A 15041-nucleotide genomic window follows, 5' to 3' on the forward strand; every position below is an offset into this window, starting at 1 on the left:
ATTCTGGTCCCATCTCTCCCGCCCTGCACCTTGGCACGTGCTGGAGCCCGGCCGGGGCTGGGGGGGGTCTCAGACCTAGAGGAGCTCTGCATTCCCACCAGCCCTCCAAGGTCCAGCCTGAGGCCAAGTGCCCAGTTCCTCCCCCGGAGCCCAATGAGAACACAACCTACTTCTGTGGGTACATGTTATAATGAGCCTGGGGGCACACGGCTGGGGAGGGGGCCTGGTCCATGTAGGTGGCGCTGCCCCCAGCAGAGTCTGCAGATGTCACAAACCTGTGGGAGGAAGCAGAGCAGAGCCTCAGTGGCCAGGGTAGGGGGTGACTTGGGGAGGGGCTCAGGGGGCATCTTTATGTCTTTTCCAGGTGTAGAAGGACACAGTGTCCACTGGGTTTGGGGCTCTGGTTGTGGGAGTGGGGCCCTGGGTACGGGCCCCATGGTGACCAAACCCTGTTCCCTCCCCAGGGCCGAGCCAGGTTTTGGGGACGGGAATGCTGGGTCTTTGAATAGGAGAGGAGGGTGGCAGTGAGGGGTGAGGACAGTCAGGGGAGGAGGACAGAGGCAGTAGGAGACCAGAGCTGGCCCTTGGACACTTACTCAGGGACCACTTGCTTGATCTGTGGCTTCACGTATCCGTCCACTGCTTTAGCTGCGAAGCAAGGAACGGTGATGAGAACCAAAGTTCTCAAATGAAATAAAAATACAATCTCCCCTACGAATCACATCTTTTCTTAGGATAGGACACAACCACCTAATTTTATCTTAGGATCTGATACAAGCACTTAACATTTCAATCTGTTAGGAAGACCTGGCAGAGGAGAAGCCTTAATTAATGCTAACATTGCAAGTGAAGAGATCGTCCAAGTTGGCTTGGATGTGTTAACAAATTCTTCAAACCACAGATAATATACACTTCAACACAAACTGAGATGAAGCATTATTTGCATACTACCATGTTTCCCAAAAAATAAGACCTAGCCAGACGATTTTACTATAAGACCAGGTCTTATATAATATTATATAATATAATATAATGTAATGTAATGTAATGTAATATAATATAATACCAGGTCTTATATTAATTTTTGCTCCAAAAGATGCTTTAGAGCTGATTGTCCGGCTAGGTCTTATTTTTGAGGAAACACGGTAATTGTAAGAAGAAAAAATATCTAAAACGTTAAAGTTGCATATGCAGCAGAAGGACAGGACTTGTCCTGTGTCCTAGGGGTCAAAATTAGGATCAACAGGAGGAGATCAGAAGAGGACAAATTCTAGTCATATAAGAATGTTGTCATTAGAGTTACCGCCCCGCCCCCAACACACACACACACACACACACACACACACACACACACACACACAATGGACCATCTTGGGAAGAACTGGTTTCCTCATCACTAGAGGTTTTCAAGTGGAAAGCATACAAACACTTGTCAGGATTGCACAGAAAAACCAAAGCATTAGAGAAGAATTAATTTGACTTGATGATCCTGGAAGTTACTCTGAGTATCTACTCTCTTAGGAAAGGGAGTGTCACTGCAGAGTTGTACGCCTGAAACCTATGTGACTGCTGGTTATTGTCACCCCAATAAGCTTTGGTGAGAGAGAGAGAGACAGAGAAAGGAAAAAGGAAGGAAGGAAGGAAGGAAAGAAGGAAGGAAGGAAGGGAGGGAGGAAGGAAGGAAGGAAAAGAAATAAAGATGTCACTCAGATATCTGCGTGCTCTTCGCTGCCCCTTGGGTTTTTGCACTTGGGAGTAACTGACAGTCACTCATCACAGTGAGGGTTGTCTATGCCCTGTGCCTGGTTGGAAAGAATACTGGGGTGTCTCTCTTTTTTCACATGCCACAGAACCCCACTGGGATGTGGCAGGTGACAGGACAAACCTGACAGGGATCTGGCCAGGCACAGTTACCTTTGACAAAGGCTGATTATGGAAATCCAGTTAAGTAGGTGGTAGGAACGTGATAGTCTGAAGTCAGTGAATGAAATCCTGTTTGCTGGGAATGTGAGTCTGGGAATAAGTGTATAATCCTGACTATATTAGATAATGAAGATTACCCTATGGCCAACAGCATGGGACAGCCCAAGACAGTGAAATGACATATGGCTCACAAAGTGCTTGGGATCCGAACCTACTTCTTCTAGGGCTTCAAATGTCAGGGGCTACCTTTTCATAATATGTGCTTCACGGTCTACAGAGAATTTTATAGATTGGCAGAATAGATAAAAAACAAAGAAATGCTGTAAAAAAGTAGGATTTCAAAATCTAGATTAGCTGTGCTAACAAAAAGAAGCAGTGATAGGTTTAATCCAAAATACCACAAAAATCTAAAAATATTTTGGCTTCTTTCCTACGTACCTAGAAATACAACCATCACCTTAGGGTGGGAAGGCTTGATATAAAAGAGACTCTATAGAGGAAAAAGGTTGCTAGATTGGGTTATATAGAAATTAAAAGTCTTTGCACTTCAGCAAAATAAAACCTAAATGTTAAAAGAACAATGACACAATGAGGAAAATATTTGCTATATATCATAAAGGGCTTATTTACTATATAAAACTACTTAAACATCATTAAGAAAAAAAGGAACTCCAAAAGGAAGATAAACAAGGAACATGAATGTACTTCACAGAAAAAATACAAACAGCTAATAACGTGGAGGTTAAGAAACATAGGCTCTGGTGCTCAAATCCTGGTTTGGCCTCTTCCTAGCTGTGTGAACTTTGGCAAATTTTTTTACTTCTTTGTGCCTCAGTTCCTCATTTGTACAATAGGGACAGTAATAATACCTACTTCACAGAACTTTTTTGAGAATTAAATTAGATACTATATGAAATGTGCTCAGAAAAGTGCCCGGCACACAGTAAGCATTCAACAGAATGCTACTAGTATTCTGTTACTATTATTGTTATTATCATGATATGAAATGGTATTTGACCTTACCTAGAATCAAAGAAATGAAAATAAGAACTGAGATACCATTTTTATGCCAATCAGACTGGCGAACATGAAACCGATAAACAGAATCTGTGATTGGCAGGGGGATGGAGAAGCAGATACTCCAACAGACATCTGTGGGAGTGCAAACGGATTCTGCTTTCTGGAGGGCAATTCTGCAAAGATGTTCCAAAATGCTTAAAAAGCATATACCTTTTACACAAATTCTACTTTAGGAATTTATCCCAAGTAAGTAATTGAACAAGATTCATGTACCAGGTTATCTCAGTATTAATCATAACAGAAAACTGAATAACTTACCATATTTTGCCATGTAAAACACGCATTTTTTTGCCCAAATTTGTGAGGGAAAAATAAGGATATGCATTATACATGGGTAGTACTAATTCTGTATTTATATAAATGTTTTTAATTCTTTTACTTATGCTTATGAGTTAAAAGTGTAACTCTAGAAATCAATAGCGATATCCATATACAAAATAATACCCTGGAATACAGTAATTGGTTTTGTTGAACTTATGATGAACTTGCAATGACGAAAAGTTCTTGGCCTTCTATGAGTAAATACTGTAAATTTGTTACTGGTACATAAAATTTCTTGTACTTTGTATCTGTTCTTGTGTTTTGCAATTATTTGTTACATAAATTTCTTGGACCATAATGTTAAAAAATAAATGCTAAAATTCCTTTATAACACAAAAGCAAGTACCTAAATGTAAACAAATAAAAATTTGAATTAAAAAATTAAAATGAAATATTTTTTCCCTGAAAGTTTCCACCAAAAACATGGGTGCATATTATACACAAGAGCTCATTAAACACGAGAGCTCACTATACATGAGAGCACATTATACATGGCAAAATACGGTAAATTATAAATATCTTAAATAATGGATATAGACTGTATCATGGAATCACCACAATGGAGTTCTATGTAATCATTAAAATGATGTTGTAAGATTTTATTTACTGACCTGTAACTCTGCCTATGGTACATTTTTAAGTGGAAAAAAAAATCAGATCACAACAGCTGATGTATGGTATCACTCAAACCTTCTACCTTGGACTCCAAGCCTGACAATAATCTGCCCTTATTTCCTACCATTTTCTTCCCTGCTCATCCAGCTCTAGCCTCCTAGGCCCTCGTGACGGTTTTTTAACACACCTCATTCCCACCTTTCTGCACTTGTTCTCTCAGCCTAGAATGTTCTCTCTATACATCTTTAGTTAGAGCTCCCTCACTTTATTCAGGTCAATTCTGATGTTACCTCCTCAGGGAAAGTTTCTAGTGAGACGCTACCCCCATCCTCTACCCTCACTTCTCTGTCCCTTTGATCTTGCTTATTTGTCTTCATAGCATCCATCACTACATAAATATATTTAGTTCTTTACTTGTTTGTTTTCCTTCTGCTATTAGATTGTAACCTCCATACAGGAAGTACTTAATAAGCACCTGGTGATTGACTGACCCACTGAATGAATGAAGAATACATATCTGTAGAGATGAAGAAAATACTCACTAAATATCTATAGTGATTAATCTCTAAATGAGAGATGTTATGTGATACCTATTTTCTCTTCTATACTTTTCTGGAAAGTTTACAATAAACCCATAATATTTTTATGTTCATAAAACAATAAAACCATCTCTGTTTTGAAAAACAAAATTTTACCTAATTTTGTTTGATCTAAGCTTATGTTAAAAGCAATCTGTTTCCTTCAATTTGATAGTTGGGGTTAGTGGCAGATATGTTTTCTGTGTGACTGAAGAATATAGCCCAGGATTTACATCTGCCCTGGATAATGCTCAAACAGCAGTAACTGAATGCTAATTGTATAGATTTTCATGGAAGACAGACAGATGGTCAAACACACACACACACACACACACACACACACACACACACACACACAACTTAAACAAAACCAAAATCACAACTAAAACAAAACCAAAATCACAACAAAAACAAATCAGAATGCGAACATTGTTACCAGTGGCAGGCTCGCATGGAACTGGTGTGTAATATTTTGAGTACACTTCATCTTTTGGCCGATCAGGGAACACGTAGATAAGGTAATTCAGGTCTCCCAAGCGGTCAGCCAGGGACCGGATGGAGAAGTCTCTGGTAGTAAAAGGCATCAGATTCCAAAACATTCTTTCCTCTGTATCAATAAACAGAATAATTATATTCTAAACATGACTTCTGAACAGGAGATCTTAATACCCAAATAAACTACAAATTAAAGCTCTCCATTCAAATTGTACCAACAAAAATCTCCACTTAAAAATAACCACAGGTTATAAAGATCAAGTAGCTGCTTTTAAAAGCCAAAGGTAGACAGCTGGTAATGCACACACCACTTCCCTAGAGATCCAGTGATATCCCTCAGGGAGTTTTAAGTTCAAATGGTATTCTGTCCCTTTCTAAAAGAAACTTATCGATCCCCCATTTCCTGTACAAAGGATATAAGAGAGACAGGGAGCATGTCCGTAGCCTGAAGACAGGTGAGTGCTATTAAATCTTATTAAAATCTTCAAGTGACACAAAAAACCTCTCAAGCTACTCTTACCAGGAGGGTCAGAGGAAAGAACTAACATTTTTGGATGGAAATGATCGATGGCAATATCCTTGTAGTAGACAGGATAAAGGAATAATTAAAATAGCATATTATTTCTACTCTAACGATTCCAAATCATCAAAGTAATTCTTCACTGAAATTAGCCCAAGGTTTGAGAGTAATAGGAAGGAGAACACTTCGAATGGGAAGCAGCTCAGATTTTGGACAAAACTTTACCTTCCTAACTTTACTTTCCTGTATTACAGGTCAGGGTTATATATTTGTGTTTCTCAAAATTAGTACTTGTGTTTCCCATAGTAAGATTTTACACAGGCGGCCGTATTATCTGCAGCGTGTCATGGTTATACATGGTTATACATGCTTCCCATAATTAGTACTGGCCCCAACAAACAAAAAGTACTCAACAAACTGTATGTTAAAGTAATTCTGCAACAGAAGAAGCTAACTAGAGCCCTCTTGGCTCTGGTCTTAAAAAGAGAGGGGTACTCACGAGAATCAAACTTCCAAGCAATGGTGATCCCACCAATTTCAGAGTCGCTGAATCTCAGCAGGAAGGTCCCATCTGGCTTGTTAATGAGTAGGTCGTGGGCCTGTTGCTTATTCACGAAACCCAAAATAGCCCTGGGTCACAAAGGCCAAAGGAGCAGATGCAGAGTGTGATTTTTTTGTTTTGACACTAGAAAGATGACCTTTGTACTCTATTGCTGACTTAAGAAATGACAAGTCTCACCCATCATTCCAATGAGGCTTCAGATGTTTTTTTAACACTTCCATCACACCATCAAACCACTGCCAGAAAGTATAATTCCGTCCTGGTAAATTCTCCTGGTTGGAGATACAACAATGAACACAAGAAGGCAAAAATAATATGCGGAATATTACCTGTATAGACTGTAACTGGAAAAATCAATTAGAAAACACACATCTACACTGTCAGAATCATACAAATAGACATGCCTGCCTGAGTTTCCCCAAATCAATGGTCCTGCAACCGAAAAAAGAGAACAGAGAGGAGAAGAGGGGAGCAGGGGAAATACCACAGAGCCATTGCCAACACCCACGGGCCCCTGCTCAAAGCACCTTCCCCGGCGCGTGGGCTGACGGGTCCTTTGCTGTTTCTGAGGTGGGGTCTGGGATCAGCAGCAGCAGCCTCACTGAGTAGCTTCTGAGAAATGCACATTTTCAGGCCTCATCTCAGACCTACTGAATCGGAGCCTGCATTTTACCAAGATACCCAGGGGGTTTGTAAATTTGAACTGGATTAAATCACACCGGGAGGCCACAGGGATCGGTCCATCACACAGTAGTAATTACCAGCGAAATGCAGCTATCTCATTCTAGAGGAAGGCAGAAGCTTTATTGCAATGGCAATGAGAGACCTCCTGCTTCCCCTATCAAACCTCCTCTGATTGCCAACAAATGTGTTGGCCAACTGGTTAACACACAACCATTTATAAGAGACTCAAGAGACTAAGGGATCTCTGAATTAGGACATTTGAAACATGGGGTGGGGGTGTAAAAAAAGAAAAGTTAAATTTAAATTAAAATCAAAGATGTGACAGATGACATCTGAATATCAGATGCTACAGGAAGTTTCCTTCATCAGCATCCCCTTTGGCGAGCTGAAGGCCCCCTGGGAGCCTGACTTTGGGTTACACATCAGGGAACATCAGAGCCACCGAGTTCTGAGCATCACCAAATCTTTACTTCTCCTGAGTTACCTTACCATGCGCTTTGCGCTGTTCCCTTTACAAAACGCACTGGCTGCACGCAAAGCCCAATTTACTCAACTATTCAAAGACGTAATTTTCCACATAAAAAGTATGTGGCTGTCCATCTATTCCAAAGCTTCCCGTTACTTTGGACACATTCTGTTAGAGGCAGGGAGGCTCCTGAGGCATCTGGTTTGCAGGGACTGATCTCGCGGCAGCTGCCAGAAGGTCCCTCACCCTGTTGAACTGGGACCAGGACACAGACATGCTGTTGTAGTCCTCGAGATGGCTGCTGCTGCTGTTGAACAGTTTCTGTGCCAGGAACACCAGGTTCTCCTTGGTCAGGCCCCGGTTGCTCTGCACTTCGGCCTTGAATTTCATGTTGAGCGCCTCACACAGCTGCGGCCACAGCACTTTATCAGGCACGGCAAATGGCACCCTGCCCTGAGAGGGGGAGAAGCCAGAGCCTTGTGAGAAGACAGGTACATGATTTATTCCCTCAACCTGCAAAAGGAAAACACTTATGGCTGGACATGGTTACAAATGTTTGTCTTACCGAGCCTGAAGATCGATTCAAACTTTCATGGGGTGTGCAGTTCTGGGAAACTCAGAAGGTTCATTTTACCTTCTTCACCCACAACTAAGAGGGTAACCTCATGCTATACTGTTCTGTAAATGAGCTGCCGAACTATGGTCTGATCCTACATTCTCACAGCCACGAAAACAAAACATGGCCAAGGCCTGGCTCCTATATTGTAAATCAATGGGAATAGAAATCTAAAAGACTGGTTCTCTAGTGATAGAGAGAGAGAGAGAGAGAGAGAGAGAGAGAGAGAGAGAGAGAGAGAAATAGAGAGAGAGAGAGAGAAAACGCTCATACGTGTGTGTGCACAAGTGTAATCCTTGCCCTTGACACCAAGAACTCCGACTCTAAGTGAAACAACTTAAGGAAGAATGGTAACTGCACAATAGACAACTTTAATAAGAAATAGGTTCAAATATGAACTTTTAATAAACTACTTTTCATCTCATTCAGCCATAGTACTTCATTTTAATTATTATAAATTTTTTTGAAATAGGCAATCCCTTCACATGATAAAAAATATAAAAGTCCAGAAGGTTATACAGTGAAGGCACTTTCCTATCCCTATCCCCTAGCAACCCAGTTCCTCTCCCCAAAGGCATGTAATTTAGTTTCTTGCATATACCTCCAAATATACTCTATGCAGGCCAGCAAGTATATATAATTTTTCCCTTTCAAAAATATAAATGGAAGCATAAAATCCACATGTTCTACACTGCGCTTTTTTCACTTACTACTGTATCTGGGAGACCTCATCTCAGCACATAAAGAAATTCTTAATTGGCTTTTGTGGCTGCTAAATATTCTTCAGCATGGAAGAACAGTAATATATTTAACCACGCCCCCATAGACGGACATCTGTGCATCAGCCTTCAATCTTCAGCTATTACAAACAGTGCTGCAATGTACTTATGTCATTTGACACACATGCAAATATATCTATAATTCCCACATGTATTTCTTTTAAAACGTGTAAGATGTACATTACTTATTAACATAACTGAAAATGTTAAAAATGCTTATTTACTTCGACAAGATACTTTAGTAATGGCATGTTGTAAGAGACGCCAAAGTCACCTGGGGAGTGAGATCTGTGGACAGGCAAGGAAGGCAAAGAGAGAAGATGCGGCAATACTACCCAGGAAGCTTATTAGGGACATGATGTAGGCAGATAGTTTTTAAAATGGGCCTAAAACTCCATCAGGGTTTGCATTACCTGTCAGGGAGCACAAGCATGGTAGAATTTCTGATAAAAATCTCACCTTTGCAGCAAAAATACTGTTCTCTAAAGAAAACTGTTGAGAATGTAAGACTCTTCACATTAGAGTCACATTAGAGAACATATTTTTCTGTCTCACATAACAACTACAACCTTTTAATCATGCCTTTCTGGACTGAGCTCTACAGGAAACATGCAACACATAGAAAACTTTGCCTACTGAAACTTTTTGAAAATGCTCATCAAGCAGCACACTAGTGGTGTTAAGATAATATTTGCATAAATCCACAAAATCATACTTGTCCCTTTAGACAAAGCATCTCATTCTGCATGAGAGACCTGGGATGAACCAAGGAATCTAAAATTTTGAAAAGACATTAAATGTCGCCTTCGTTTATTGGAAGGAAGATGATGAGAAGCAACTTCTCCGCTAAAGTAACCTCCCGAGAGGTCTAACCTCTAGAAGGAACCTGGGAGTTCCAAATTCCATTTATGGCCTCACCCAATGATTCGAAAGAATATTTACTGAGTATTGAGTATGTGCGAAGAATTTTGAATGTTCTCCAATCGACTCTTCCTAACAACACTGTGGAGCATTATGATCCCCGTGGTGCAGACACTTCAGGGACGCTTCTGCTCAGGGAGGTAAAGTGAACTTCCCCCGGTCACAGAGTGAGGAAATGGTGGAGCTTGAATCGAAACCTTGGCCTGACTTCAAGCCCATGCTCTTTCCATTTTCCACATTCACTCTATTCTGCCTCCCAGCAAGGAAAACAGCATTTTGGGGAAGTAATACATGAAAGAGATTCGTGACACCAGCATCAAGATCCTGAGACCCGCAGGCCCAAGGAACCCACTCACAGGCTCTGCAAAAGCATTGTCCCAGAGAACAGTGGCCGTCGCATTGTTGTCCTGGCTGCCGTGGACAATCACCACCACCGGGAGGGACAGGGTCTAAAACGACAACAGGAGAAGGGCTGAGCACCCACAAGCCGCACCTTCTTCCCCTTCTTTTTTTTCTATCACAACACATTCATCTCACCTCAAGTTTCAGTAAATGTCACCCTTGGAGACCGAATGTGAATGGCTCCAGGAATAATATGACTTTTCCACATTGGCACAGTTACAGAAATTTTAGATAAATTAAAAGAGATTTTAGTAAATAGTTCTGAAGGATGGAGTAAATTCTCCAAGTTACATGAAGAACAAGAAAGAAAAAAGAGTCTGGAGACGTTTCTGGGTGGGGGAGTGGGAAGCAAGTAACAAATGTCTAAAACTTACTACAACTGGTACTCAGGTTTCTCCTGATCCCTGTTCTACCTACATCGCTAGCTATTTCAATTTTATATTGTTTCTTCCTTCTTTTTTTAAAATTTGTTATTGGGGAATATTGGGGAACAGTGTGTTTTTCCAGGGTCCATCAGCTCCAAGTCAAGTCGTCATCCTTCAATCTAATTGCGGAGGGCGCAGCTCCTTGGCCCATGCGGGAAGTGAACCGGCATTCGGCAACCATGTTGTTAAGAGCTCGTGCTCTAACCAACTGAGCCGTCCGACTGCCCCTTTTTGCTCCTTCTTAAGAGAACCTAAGAGATACAGGTCTAAGGATGAGGTCTCCTCACATTCTGTTCATCAGTAACCAAAAAGATCAATGGGTATGTGACCAAAACAATTCTTCTGTGATACACACGCTCATACTCTCACACACACAACTGAGGGAGGGCTTTACCTTGACTTGAAAAACCAGCTCATTTCCACCAACACTGAACTGTGATTCAAACAGGATTGTAAATTTCTCTTCTGTCACCGACTCTGCTCCACGACGGTCAGACCTCTTAATTCGTTTCAGAGACTGCAAAGGAGAAAATTATGGTGACAAAGCCCTCAAACAAGTAGGGGAAATCCCTTCTTCCTCTTCTCCCACCCTCACCATGTTCCTGAAGTGGGCGCTGAGGGTTCCGGTGGCTTGGTGGTACTCCATCACACAGCAGTTGTTCAAGATCTCTCCACTGTAATCACTGCAAACAAGAGACGCAACTCTAAATCCATACAGGGCCTCAGCTCACATGGGGTAGAAATATATTTGGGGTGGGAGAAAACACAGCAGGCTCTTAAAAATGTACACCATTTAAAGGAAATGTCAGCTCCATAAAATACACAAGGAAAAAATACACATAAAATGTACAAAAGTTTTCACGAATGTAAATCAAACCAAATTGTACTGTCTTCATAGAAGAACCCCCGATATTCGTCCTGTGAGAGCCAGAGGAGTCCAGACGGGCTAACAGGGCTCCTACATAGGAACAGCTGAGCCCAGAAAGCTCTGAGCTGGGGCACTTCAGCCCATTGGGAGGGCTTGAGGACAGGGGCAGACGTGAGGGGGGGCACGCGTACTTGCGGGTGTTCTCGTTCTTCAGCAGAGACTTGGCCTGCTGCTCACTGATGATGGTGGCCTTCACCTGAGGGGGGTTCATGTGCACGTTCAGCTTCCCGCCCACCAGCAGGCGCACGGTGGCTGCAAACTTGGTTTGCGTCTTCAGGACCTGAGGGGGCTGCTTCTCAATGATGAATGTGCTGCGGGGACACAAGTGACCGGATGCTGCCTCAGGGACAGGGCGCCGGTCCCTCTGTGTGGGGAGGCTGCCTCCTATGGGGCTCAGGTGCAAAGGAAGAGCACCTGGCAGGGACCCTGTTCCCAGGGAGACCACTGAGAGTCAGGTGGACGGCAGGAGGAGAGGACAATGAAATGAACTCGACAGATGGCACGGGTTGCAGAGGACACGGGCAGCCCATGCGTGTCCACAAGAGAAACTGGGCAAGGTCAACACCGAGCAGCCATAGCAACTGGGGACAGAGGGCATGGGGGGAGGGGGGGTGGCAGAGAGAGGCAAGGATTCAAGCAAAAGCAGCCCTTGCCTCCCCATGACAACCACATGGGGGCTGGGCGTGGCCAAGAGGCAGCAATCACCTGGTCACCAGGGCTGAGATGATGTCAGTGATGGTGGCGTTGACCTCAGCCAGCATCTCTTCCACAGGGCCGGGGATGGGCAGCTGCTGGCAGAGGTGCTCAGCTCTGCGGATCTGCTGCCGGTTCTGCCAGATGATCTCGGCCAGCTTCTCACACCTGCACACGAGCCCCAAGGCCAACGGGAAGGACAATGGCTTCACCGCATCCTCGACACCAGAGGTGGGGAGGCTCCCAGTCTGGGGAACCCCCTCACCCAGGAAGCCCTCGCCAGGAAGGCTTTACACCTTAGCCACCTCTCCTGTGCGCAGAGCACAGTAGAGCTGCCCCGCCATCCAGAAACACAGAGAAACACACACGAGGGACGACCCTGATTCAGATGCGAGCATCACTCTGCACACCCCGCTCTGCCCCACACCCCAACACTGTGACTCCCTTCCCGGGGGAGCAGACATGACTGGGGGGCACTAATGTCTGTATCAGGAACCAGAACCACTGGCAAAATAAGACCTGTCACAGGACAAAGCGAACCGCTGCACATGGAAACACAGGAGCAGAAGCAGCAGCTGGAAGCACCACCCTGAGCCCCTGCCCACCCCTTCCTGCCCGCCCCCTGCCCGCCTCCCTCACACCCATTACCAGGACTGCAGCACGTCCAGGCTGCCCTCAGGGGGCCCTCCGTTCCCCGCCAGCTGCTGCCTCCGCTTCCACTGGATCAGTTCGTCATCCAGAATGATGGTCTGCTGCTTCCGCAGCAGCTGCAGGGTCTTCTGGTGCTTCTCGGCCAGCTCCTGAAGGGAGGGGGGAGCAGGTCCTTCTGGGCTCACGGACAACTCTGCAGGGCCTCGCTCAGGAGACAGGGCCTCCCCTCCCCCTGACCTGCTCTGCCTCACAGGCCCCCACAGGAAAGGGGGATCTGGCCTCCTGCTCTCCTGGGAACTGCTCTCTTTCTGGCTGTCCCTCTCTCGGATGCCCCGACAGCTCAGCTCGGGATCTGGACCCCCATGGCTGGGAGGAGAGGGACGCAGACCCCACTCACCACACGGTACTGCTGCAGTGTCTGGGCCTCGCGCTGCAGCCAGGCCTCCAGGGACACCTGCTTCTGCTGGAGGGCCGTCTCCCGGCTCAGACGCTCCTGGGGGTTCAGCTGGGCCAGCTGCGCAAACTGAGCTAGAGGAGGGGACAGGACAACACGACCATGATCTCCCAGCTTCCAGCAGGAAACCCAGAGAAATCCCACTCACCTGTTCTACAGGCAAGGCCCTCAAGGGACAGGTCTGACCAATGGCAAGTCGGGCTCTAGCAGCCAACAGTGCCAGAGATGAGCAGGCTCCACTCCCTGGCCTCCCAACTCTGAGCTCCCCTCCAGAGTGGGGAGATGGAAGCTTGGGGGTACAGCTGAGGAGGATCCTGCCCTGTGGTCTCCCCTCCCACCCTGGCCCACACTGCCTGGTTTGAAGTGTGCCCTGGTGGTTTAGGAGCTGCGTGAACTCGGACAAATCTCTTCACTCTCCTGTGTCTCAGTTTCCCCATATGTAAAATGGGAGATTTCTGTTCCCTGCCTCAGTGGGTTGCTGTGAGGATTAAAAAGTAAAGATACAGAAAATGCTCAAGACTCTGGCTGGCACGTGTAAATTCTGGGCGAGAGTTAGTTCTTATTGGTTAATGGGTTACAGGACAGGATTAAAGGTTGATGGAGACCAGCAGCTCTCAGCCCCCACCTCACATGGCAAAGCCTCATGAGGGAAGGCCCTGCTCCATGGCTTTGCGCCACCTCCTGGAGCACAGCAGCCTCTCCTGGGGAAGGAGTTTCTCTAGGTGCTGGAAGGTGCCTAACATGTTTGTACAGGTTGGGTCACTGTGAGCTCAGTCAACCAACGGGAAGAGGAGGGAGGGAGGGAGGGAGGGAGAGGGAGAGAGAGAAAGAGAAAGAGAGAGGTCGGTGTGTGTGTGTGTGTGTGTGTGTGTGTGTCCAGGGCCCATTGGGAACACAAAAGCATCAAAATTCTCTCAGGAAAGCAAGGGTGGAGGGAGGCAGTTTCTCTCCATACTGGCTGATAGGAATCTCATCAATGGCAGGAATAGGGAGTCAGTGAGTCCTCATGACCCTTCTTCAAAAAATCCTTATGAAGTACTTAAGACATAGGGAAGGTAGAAAGAATACCTGTGTAGCCGTCATCCAGCTTAAGAAATCAAACATTTCCATAACTATCGGCATCTGTCCACCCTCCCCGCTTGCAAACCCCTACCTCCCCTCCAAGGGCCCCACTCTGCTAAGTGCTGGGCTGATCACCCCCTGCCAGTGACCTTTGTGAACACCCCAGTGTCCTTACTGGGGCTGTGTCAAGTTGAGGTGAGTCAGCACGTCTTGGCCAAGTTCCTGGCAGGCCTCTGAAGGCCATGTCACACTGACCTAGGCCCTGCCCCATGGACACACAAACTGGGACAGTCCAAAGCAACTCTTGACAGCCAGGAAGAGCCCAGAACTACAAGAGACTTCAGAAACAAGGCTCCAATCTCTCTGCAGGGCACTGAGCAGGAAGAGCACCGTCCAGTAGGGAAACACAGCCAAGCAGTGTGTGCGGCCACCTCAGGAATCCTGCCACCCACAGGGAGGTGGTGGCGACCCCAACACCTGGGCCCAGCCTCCTTGTGCAAGTGACCCACTTAGGTCTCTCCCAACAATTTGCAGAAGCTTCTGGGAAGGACGCCAAGAGACGTGAGGCAATTGTCTGCTCCATTGGAGGGAGCTGAGCCTTTCTTTGCACAAACAGATCAATAGTCTGTGTTTCTGATGGGTGAACTGGACAAATGAGACTAAACTGACATTGCATGATGGGTACAAACCCAAACCAGAATCCAAACCCAACCCATAAACAGGAAACAGAAAACCCAAGAATAGAACCATCAATGTGGTCAACCAGTTCAAAGTCTTGGGTAGAACTGACAGCCTGAATCTCTTTTCCCTAATGTAGGAAGAGGGACATCCTCTCTGGGTCAGTCTGGGATGGAATCAGATGGGAG

At 45.2% G+C, this 15041-nt stretch overlaps 1 protein-coding gene across 2 annotated transcripts in view; it reads right to left on the reverse strand.

Annotated features, from left to right (window-relative positions):
- Positions 1 to 15041, reverse strand: part of STAT5B (signal transducer and activator of transcription 5B) — a 60348-nt gene that overhangs the window by 2997 nt on the left and 42310 nt on the right. For both annotated transcript variants that reach the window (XM_033091846.1, XM_033091847.1), the window contains 13 exons: positions 13057 to 13187; positions 12657 to 12808; positions 12021 to 12176; positions 11447 to 11626; positions 10983 to 11070; positions 10782 to 10904; positions 9917 to 10009; positions 7491 to 7697; positions 6272 to 6366; positions 6032 to 6162; positions 4954 to 5124; positions 597 to 648; positions 171 to 275 (listed from right to left, as the gene is read on the reverse strand). In XM_033091846.1, the coding sequence (XP_032947737.1) occupies positions 171 to 275; positions 597 to 648; positions 4954 to 5124; positions 6032 to 6162; positions 6272 to 6366; positions 7491 to 7697; positions 9917 to 10009; positions 10782 to 10904; positions 10983 to 11070; positions 11447 to 11626; positions 12021 to 12176; positions 12657 to 12808; positions 13057 to 13187 (1684 nt within the window). The remainder of the gene's footprint in view (positions 1 to 170; positions 276 to 596; positions 649 to 4953; positions 5125 to 6031; positions 6163 to 6271; positions 6367 to 7490; positions 7698 to 9916; positions 10010 to 10781; positions 10905 to 10982; positions 11071 to 11446; positions 11627 to 12020; positions 12177 to 12656; positions 12809 to 13056; positions 13188 to 15041) is intronic.

Source organism: Rhinolophus ferrumequinum, chromosome 21, assembly GCF_004115265.2.
Source record: "Rhinolophus ferrumequinum isolate MPI-CBG mRhiFer1 chromosome 21, mRhiFer1_v1.p, whole genome shotgun sequence".
Taxonomy (NCBI): Eukaryota; Metazoa; Chordata; class Mammalia; order Chiroptera; family Rhinolophidae; genus Rhinolophus; species Rhinolophus ferrumequinum.